The following is a 9171-nucleotide window of genomic DNA, read 5'->3' on the forward strand; positions in this document are numbered from 1 at the left end:
TTTTTTTCTGAAACTAAGTTTTAGAATAAAACTCTTATGTAAAAACTTGGAGCTGGTATTGCATTACATGCACACTAAAACTACAGATCATAAACATTGGGCTCCTCTAAAGAAATTGATTTTCTTTCAAGAGAATAAAAAGCTCAATCTTTCCCTCTTTTAAACAGTTAAGAGTTTAAAACTGCAGTCCTATTGAAACAAAATACAAATTTGATTCTTAATCTTATGTTCAGTAACAAACAAACTCACCMGTTTTGTTGGAAATAGAGACAACAGAAACTAAAATATTTATACCTTTAAAGGAACAAGGTACTACCACTGTGTTACACATTCTGGAAATATTTAAAAACTAAATATATAGATAGCAATTTTATGGCACTGTGTGAAAGGAAATCACATTATGCTCCTTCAGGATTAAACCACATGAAATGCTTCAAATGTTATGAATGCATAACTATCAGCAATGAAACTATCGATTTAGACCAGGTTTATTATATTAGTCAGTAAAAGAGTTTCGATTCATGTCTATTTTCCCCTCAATAATTTTACACATCCGTTAAAGATCAATAACTTATTTTATTGATAAAACATTTAACTGCAGAGTTAATATGAAACGAGAGCTTTGGTGTGAAAACTAAAAGCAAGGCAAAAAGAAACTTTAAAACGACACAACAAAAGTACTGAAGACAATTCACATGATCAATACATTATAGTAATTGAAACTATTGATTAGGATTTAATTTGCGTTTCCCAGTTGAAACATCTTGGACAACACATTCAGAAGTAAAACTTGGCCTGTTTTTTCACCTCAGTTTGTGAAACCCAAACTCTTGCAGACCTTGTATTTCAGACTGTCAGTGGGCTCCATCTAAACTGTATGCACGCCCTCTGACCTTTGGTTACACATGATGGAGCTGGACTCCTTCACCTGATAAACCTGACCATTGTTTGCCTATCATTGGCTCCATCTGTCTGCTCCGCCCCCTTCCTGCACAGCTGCCTCCCTCTTTACCAGCAGCTTCATCTCCCTCCCTGTCCAGGATTGTGGACAATTTGTTGTTGAGTTAATGTTTGATGCTCTAACTTGGACATAGAGAGTAACTTGCATTTGTTTTTCCTTTTTTTAACCAAAGCAGCTTCTCCACTGTTGGATCTTGGCTGAAGTTTTCCCACCTGTCTGGCTTCTTCCTCCTCCTCCTCTTCCTCACACAACACCAGTGTCTGGATCAGCTTCACGCCTACCAGGCCTTAGCAGAGTTTTCTAACACTGTTTTTATTAGTTTTAAGATCATCATGGGTAGCATGTTGGATGTGTTAAAGTGGATGTGGTACCACAGAAACTACATCATCATCGTCATCACGCCTCTCGCCTTTCTTCCTCTGCCTCTGGTCGTTCACCCAAACGTGAGTAAGAATGATTTCACTGTTGAAATCAGAGTAATTTTTGTTTTTTCTCACTCTGTGTTCCCGTTTATCTGACTGTGTTCTTACTCAAAGCGTTGATGTCAGACGTCCAGGTGATGACAACATGTCTAAACTGAGAGGTGATCAAATAGTGGTCAGCKGAAAATTAGTCATGTTTGGTCAATCTGTGAACTTGTCATCCAATCTGATGTTTGCATTCCTCCAGAAATCACACCAAATGGCAGTCACCGCTGTTTGGTACCAACTTTACATACTGAGATTGATTTTTCATGAAATTTCTTGGCAAAACTTTTGCAAATAAATTACAGAGTTTATAGGAGAAACATAGAAAGAAAATTTTACATGTTCAACAACAACAAAACATCAACAGACAACCTGTAAAGTTACTTAATTATCTCAAATAACTGCATTAGGAAACATGATGTTTTCTTCTGCAATTACTTGCTTGATTGATACAAATGAAAAGAAGACCAAAAAATTATAATTACATTAGATAAATGTAAACCAGCATGATAGATTGAAATTCTTCAAAAGTAAAAATGTCTGTAATGGTTAACAGTTACATCAATGCAATCCTGGCTGTTTAGGTTTTACAACCCAAAACTTTCTTTTCATTTTATCAGTTTATGGAAGGACTAGGAAAGAAAAACAAAGTTAATTAGTTTCAGAAAATGTTAAATATTTTAGTTTTTTATCATTTATTATTGGAGGCCTTTTTCATCTGCAGTCAACATTACTGAAATCACATGAACGTGGATTGAGCCTATTCTACACATCTGATGCTGTTATTTGTTTGGATGAGTTTGATTTTCATGTTCTTGTAAAAAATCCTTTACAGCCATTTTTGAAAAGTAAATGACAAGATTTTTATCCATGACCAGATTTCTTATACAATCCAAAACCTGGTCGACTCTAATGTCTTGTTGTCAAAGTTTTTTAATGTTCTTTCTTTTTTGTTTTTGAACTAATAAAGCTCAAAAGTTTCAAAATGTTATGAAAAACTGACCAACAAAAGGCTCAAAGACTGAGACACTCAAATAGACTCACTACTGTTTATCAAAATAAATAATGAAAGCAGATGTTGCATTACCTTCTAATATCAAATTTATAATTAATACCCACCGTAAAGATCACATAAAACCTATCTTCAATATTTTTGGTGAAAATAAATATTTGAACCTGCATAAAGGATTTTGTCAGTGGAAACCTTTGTGCCGCCCGGGTAATTTAAACGGCGCTTTATATTTTTACTGAGGAACTATAAATGCTGTCTTATGAGACAAGAGCACAACAGTTTGTTTTATGATCCAGGGTTGCTATTATCTGCTTGTCTAAAGTCTTATTACCTTTTAAAGAGATGCAGAGATAAAAGAAAGTACATGAATGCTGTATAACTTTACAGTAACTCAGTGTCTGCCTTTGCTTCTGTGTGCCTTTGCTTGAGTAAAATGTGATAAAATGAGCATCAGTTTTTAATATACAGTCAAATGTTTTGTCCCTTCCACACGGATATTGATCCATACTTTTCTTATTGGTGTATGTAGCTGATCAGTTTGTTCAGATCTTTTACCTAATGTGCTTTCTGAGAAGTGACCGCAGATGAGCCACTTTATTACTTTGCTCTGTGACACAGTGCGTCATTATGGTGGGAACAAAAAGGATCAATGCCAAACTAAACCTGGATTATTCTTCTTGGTAGATCATTTGATCCTGTGTTCTTGGACACCAAATCTACTGGATGAGAAGCAATCCTGCATAGATGCTTTACTGTCTACATTTGGGGTGTCCAGAGTGTGACCCGAGTTCAAGAAAGTTACAAATTTGGGCTTCCAGTATTTGATATGGATCAGCGTCTCATACTTTTTCAGGCCGATGACCACTTACCCCTTTTATCAACACTCAAAGACAATCTAAGTTGAAATTGCCCCCACAATAACCCATTTTATTGAAATAATAGTCTCTTAACTCATTGTCTGTTCCTCTGACTGTGAAGGGTCACCTGGGGGCTTTTTGAGTTATTTAGATTTTGAAAGTATGGATTCTAAACTTTCCAATCATGTTTTAGGGCTATTTGTAATTTAGAAGCATAATAAAAGAAATATCGACTTGAGTTGCGTTGGCAAAAACAAACATTTTCTTTCAGCCGGTAGATAGCCCAACATAAATAATTTTATTTTAGGGGTTAAGATGCAGTTAGTCACCGCCATATTACATTCAGCACAGCCGCAGACCGAGATCTGTATCCCTGCGGCATATAGTAACGTTCAAAAATAAAACGTTCTGCAACTCACTCTAACAAACTTTTCACTGGTATCTTCGGGCTTTCTTTTTAGGGACCCGATCTTAAGCCGTTTATCCATTGTTATTTATAAACACAATGCTTTGGTAAGCTAACTGCAGCATCGCGCCCAGAGTTAACGTAAATAAACGGTCGTTTACATGCAGTACCTCGCGGACCCTTAGAGGGCGCCCGCGGACCACAGTTTGAGAAAGACTGATATAGACAGATTACTTTTTGTCTGTTCGAAGTAAAAGTAAAACAAACATGTAATTAAAGATTTTCTGTCTTTAATTAGGACAAAATGATCACAAACAAGTAAAAGATTGGCTGCAATTTGAAGAATTCGCTTTTTGCATTCTCTTCAAGAAGTGATTTTTACTTTGCTTCACCCAAATCTGCTTTTAATTAATTTAATAAGTTTGGCTAAATACAGCAAGCATTTTCAAAGAAAGTGACTTAAATTCTGATTTTATTCATCAGGATTTATTAAACCGTGTTCTATTTTTTACGGGAAAAGTATTTTTAATAAGGCAAATCTGCAGACCACTTTTTAAGTTTTGGATCTAGAATAATTTACATAATTTTCCAGCTGCTTCATTTGTTTAAGTATTGAATGTTTAGTCTATTGTTGAGTGAGTAACAATCCATTTTTTTGGCCTTGAATCATTTTAATTCAATGATTTTGGTCCATGTCACAAAACATTTGGACAACCCTGCAATACATGCAATAAGAAACATAATGTCTCTCCTTTCCCTTCATTTACAAATAAGTTTAAAGATTTCCACCCCTAAAACAGGTATCTATTGTTCATCCTTCATCTTCCTGCAGAATTTAATCCAGTCTTTGAAGCAGAATAGGCTCTTTGTGAGTCTTAGTTTTGCAAATTTGTTCTCCAGAGGTCTAACACCTCTTGATGCCAAAATTCAGGACTAGTGCAAAGAAAACTGCAGTCTAATCCTCAGCTGAAAATGGTTTGGAGGATTTCTAGTAAGTTTCACTGACTACTTCAGTTTGAATGTTCTTGATTATTGACGGATGACCAAGGCGGGAGGGAAAAAACTGTGCTTCATCCTAATATAAAGATGACTTCAGGCCTCTATTTTAAATTTGTGTGAACTTAAACACAACATTTCTGTGCATAAGCATAATTTCTTTTTGAAGCATCAGTTTAATCCTGGAGCTAAAATATAATAACTTAATCTCCACCAGCTTTCTTTATGAATAATATTTGGTTGCTATGTAAGCATATTTGTGACTAACCTGTGTTTATATTTGTTTGTGTGTGCAGTATTCACAAGAAGCAAAATGTGGCTTTGTGATCATCCTGATGGCTTTGTATTGGTGCACGGAGTGCATGCCTCTGGCTGTGACCGCTCTTCTCCCTGTCGTCCTGTTCCCAATGATGGGCATCATGAAGGCTGGAGATGTAAAGTTCCTTTATATTTCATTATGTAACATTCTAGCCATCAAAAATAATACTTTAGTTTTTTTTTTTTTTTTTTTTTTTAAGTAGGTATGTTTCTTGATCTGTTTGTAGAAATATACTTGAACCTGCAGGAGAGTTAACTGAGATTGGGCTCCAAAGCGAAATTCTGCCATCTTAAAAGGCCATTTTCAATAATTTCATAACTTTGCATTGAGGTTTGTTTTTTTAACATTTATAACACATAAAGGCTATTCACTTCATTTTGGTGCAAGTGTCGTTTTATGGATGGGTGGACTGAGGTTTCTGGGGTTGCTGGCGTTTCCTGCTCCATTCCGTTAGGGTGGGTATGTCGGAGGTTGTAGCTTGTACTTTGGGGGGGTTCTACACCATTTTGGGTGTGGGATCACTGATATTTTAGTTGGCTAGGCTTAGTGTTGGTTATCCCTGGGCTGAAGCTGCAGTGATGATGACGCTTGTTTGTAGGTTGCAGGGTGAATTGATTGTGATCTGGTGTTAGGTTCTCGGCCTGTTGTGGTTGCATGGCTTCTATTCAGATCTATTTTTGGTCTGGTGTGGCGTCATGCAGGTTCATTGTGGGATACTGTGTGGTGGAGCGGTGAGGAGGATGTGGGGTATGTGAGGGTGATGGGTGTTGTATGAAGTGGTAACACCAAGAAGGTTTTGCTTTACGATCTAGAGTTGCAGCTGTCTATAATTTGGAGGACCATCCAAAGTATGAAAAATAGTGACTTATAGTCTGGAAAATACGATATTTCAAGTGGAGGATCATAGTGAAAGTTTTAATTCTCCATTTGTGAAAGTAAATCTGTTGGTAATTAGACAACAATTCTAAGTGCCACATTAAAGAAAAAAACAAATAAAGTGTTAAGCAGCAAAGAATGTCTCAGCTAGCTTAAGATATATCAGTTTTAAACCTGCTTCAACGAGGGGTTGTTCTGTCTCCTGTTTAGTGCATTTGAGATATGGACTCACATTAAAAAACTAACAGTAAAGATAAAAGCTCAATCTGAATTGGCACTTCGGTAACTTTAATATGTTTGGCCCCAAAGATAAGGAGACTGGTAAAGGAACAGAGAAAATGTGTAAAAATTACACAAGAAGCTTTGGATGTCTGTGTTCAGAATAATTTTAATTTCTTTTGGGCATGAATTAATACTCGTTATCTTTTTTTCAGGTCAGTATTGAGTATTTGAAAGACTCCAACATGCTGTTTGTGGGCGGTCTGTTGGTGGCCATTGCAGTGGAGCACTGGAACCTTCATAAACGCATCGCTCTCCGTGTTCTTCTCCTGGTTGGCGTTCGTCCAGCCTTGTAAGAGCTTAAAGCCTGTGATGCCACAGATACAGAGTCAGCAGCTGAATCTTGATAAAACAAATCATCATCCAAATGTTTCAGTAATTAAATGCCCAAAGTAGAGTCCTATACCAACAAGAGTTCATTTCTTTAATGAGGTGATTATGATTTAAAGCTAATGAAAACCCCAAATAGCAACTGGAATCAGTCCTCCAAGACCCACAACCTTGCAAGAAGCATCTTATCTGGACTAAAGACAAAAAAGACTGGACTGCTGGTCAGAGGGTCCAAAGTATTGTCTTTGGACAAAAGAACGTTTTACATTTCAATGTAGAAGAGTGGAAAGAGACACAATCCAAGTTGCTGAGGTCCTGTGGAAAGTTTCCACAGTCAGTGATAATTTGGGGTGTTACGTTATTGCCTAGGTCTGGTCCACTGTGTTTTATCAAGTCCAAGGTCAGAATATTCATTTACCATGACTTCATTCTTCCCTCAAATGGCAAGCTTAATGGAGATGATGATTTCAATTCCAGCATTATTTGGTTACTGCCAAACATGCACCGTTTATTGACCGTAACAAAACTTGCCCAGGCTAAGTGTTCACAAAAGATACTGTGGAATACACTTTTAATCAGGCCAACATTTCTGCTCTAAAACTCCCCTTAACTTTGGGTTCTGGCCGATGAGCAAAAATTGTCAAAACTGAGAAATCAAATGCATTTAGTATGCCACTCATTGTGTTTAAAAAATTTTTTGTTGAATTATCTGCACAAGTTTAAGTCCAAATAATATTTTCCTGAATTATACATACTCCTTATCAACTGTTTTTCAATATTTTAATTAAATTGAATATAAATAAACAAATATTAATCTCAAAGTGGGCCATGATATGCAGCTCATGTCAATCATAAKCGTCTTTCCTGCTCTCTCACAGGCTGATGATGGGATTCATGATTGTGTCGGCCTTCCTGTCCATGTGGATCAGCAACACGGCCACCACAGCCATGATGCTGCCCATCTCTCAGGCTGTGCTGCAGCAGCTGCAGGCGACAGAGACACGGGCAGAAGAACGAGACCTCCAGAACGCAGCAGAAGATAACCCTGGGTTTGAGATGGAGAGCAGAAAAATCAAGGAGGGAGTCCCAGATGAGAAGAATACAGACACAAACCTGCAGCAGGAGAATGGAATAGGCGAGTAAAATCTCAGTAGTTTGGAAGGACATATTATAGAAAATAATTCTTTAAATAGCCTTTTCACTTTGTGGAAATAGTTTTGCCTCAAGTGATTCCAGAGTACATAGAGAACAGCAGGAAAACTACGGAGGAAAAGTACACCCTCCTGACTAAGGGGATGAACCTGAGTGTGTGCTACTCTGCGAGCATTGGTGGCACTGCCACCCTGACAGGCACCACTCCCAACCTCATCCTCAAGGGTCAAATAGACAAGTGAGACATCAGCTCTGTCATACAAGTTCATAGGGTTTAAATTATTGTCCTGCTTCTGCTTTTCTAATCACTGTTTTTTCTTCCAAAGGCTCTTTCCTGGAAATGGGGATGTGATCAACTTTGCCAGCTGGTTTGGCTTTGCTTTTCCCAACATGGTGCTCATGCTGGCAATCTCCTGGCTCTGGCTTCAGTTCATGTTTCTTGGCTTCAAGTAAGACAACCAGAGATGTGAAATATATTGAAGCAGTTTCAAGTATTTTGAYTGTTCCTAAATTGTTATTGATGAAACAAAAGCTGAACTCAAGAAAAACCCAAAAGTAATATCAGATACTAAACAGTCTGGGACCAGGTCTGTGGGAAAAACAGTCAACAAGACCAAGACTCAACAAATAACAGGAAACAGAACAAAAGAAAAGCAAAAGTCAATTGTGCTGATCTGTGAACACAGAAACACAACATTCTTAACATTATGACTGTGATTCGGATGTCCTAATGAGGACTGGACCATACTGACTTAACTCCAGAAAAGTAAACAGAGAGCCATCTCAGAAACTTTGGTCAATCGCAAAATAATTTTAAAAAAGCAGGTACCAAAAACCAACTMTACAGAGAATTAATTACCAAACCAGCAGCTTGGGTCACAATGGTTAAAATGTCAAATCCAAACAATATTTTTTCCATGAAAACGGCTTATTTAGTCAATTTAGGTTCAAATTACACATTGCACAGTCACTAGTATGCTTTGACAGCTAACCAGTCATCTGCTATAGTTATTTTTTACTAAAAATTAACTAACTCCAAGATAGTGATGCACTTAACAGAAGAGAAATATAACAGCAGCCAAATTACTCACAGTTTAATGACAGATACGACGAATGATCAAGTCAATCATAAGAGAATGGGGGCTATCTGGTACGAAATAAATACACAGTTAACTTTACAGACAACATGAATCTTCAATACTCGCCTTCCTCCCAGAGGTAATGTTTCCACTCCTAACAAAGTGCTAAGCTAACATTAGTGTGGTAAGCTAACATTAGCATGTCTGCGCTTTGTTTTGATTATATGTGCTGATATTGAACATATTTTACTGCTGTTCTAGTTTATCCTGTGTTGAGAACTGTTATGGAAAATGACCACTTTGAACATCTTAAAATCTAATAGCTTGTATTTAAAATCAGAAATGCTATCTAAATGCTATCTGTGTGGCTCTGATCTTTCTGCTTGTTTTTATTCACTCAGCCTGAAGAAGTCTTTTGGTTGTGGCGTGAAAAGTGA

General features: G+C 37.1%; 2 protein-coding genes and 1 long non-coding RNA gene across 3 annotated transcripts in view; 2 read left to right on the plus strand and 1 right to left on the minus strand.

Moving 5' to 3' along the window:
- LOC103475649 (solute carrier family 13 member 2-like) overlaps positions 1 to 9171 on the plus strand; it is a 25064-nt gene that overhangs the window by 11877 nt on the left and 4016 nt on the right. The window contains exons 11-16 of the mRNA XM_017308494.1: positions 1165 to 1404; positions 4996 to 5133; positions 6329 to 6465; positions 7382 to 7638; positions 7719 to 7893; positions 7982 to 8104. Of these exons, the coding sequence (XP_017163983.1) occupies positions 1165 to 1404; positions 4996 to 5133; positions 6329 to 6465; positions 7382 to 7638; positions 7719 to 7893; positions 7982 to 8104 (1070 nt within the window). The remainder of the gene's footprint in view (positions 1 to 1164; positions 1405 to 4995; positions 5134 to 6328; positions 6466 to 7381; positions 7639 to 7718; positions 7894 to 7981; positions 8105 to 9171) is intronic.
- On the plus strand, positions 1076 to 9117 carry LOC103475677 (solute carrier family 13 member 2-like). Its single transcript, XM_017308474.1, has 6 exons — positions 1076 to 1404; positions 4996 to 5133; positions 6329 to 6465; positions 7382 to 7638; positions 7719 to 7893; positions 7982 to 9117. The coding sequence occupies exons 1-6, from the start codon at positions 1294 to 1296 to the stop codon at positions 8106 to 8108; spliced, it is 945 nt and encodes a 314-aa protein (XP_017163963.1). The 5' UTR covers positions 1076 to 1293; the 3' UTR covers positions 8109 to 9117.
- On the minus strand, positions 6263 to 7468 carry LOC108166852 (uncharacterized). Its single transcript, XR_001777251.1, has 2 exons — positions 7380 to 7468; positions 6263 to 6480 (listed from the first exon to the last, which is right to left on the minus strand). It is a non-coding gene; the product is annotated as an uncharacterized LOC108166852 (long non-coding RNA).

The sequence above is a fragment of the Poecilia reticulata genome, linkage group LG14, assembly GCF_000633615.1.
Source record: "Poecilia reticulata strain Guanapo linkage group LG14, Guppy_female_1.0+MT, whole genome shotgun sequence".
In the NCBI taxonomy this organism is placed as follows: Eukaryota; Metazoa; Chordata; class Actinopteri; order Cyprinodontiformes; family Poeciliidae; genus Poecilia; species Poecilia reticulata.

What these genes read in the sequence shown, in the direction of transcription:
- LOC103475677 (XM_017308474.1), top strand. Translation starts at nt 1,294, where the DNA reads ATGGGTAGCATGTTGGATGTGTTAAAGTGGATGTGGTACCACAGAAAC. An exon ending in GCATCATGAAGGCTGGAGAT is followed by an intron (nt 5,134 to 6,328) that starts GTAAAGTTCCTT and finishes TCTTTTTTTCAG; the next exon opens with GTCAGTATTGAGTATTTGAA. An exon ending in CTCAAGGGTCAAATAGACAA is followed by an intron (nt 7,894 to 7,981) that starts GTGAGACATCAG and finishes TTTCTTCCAAAG; the next exon opens with GCTCTTTCCTGGAAATGGGG.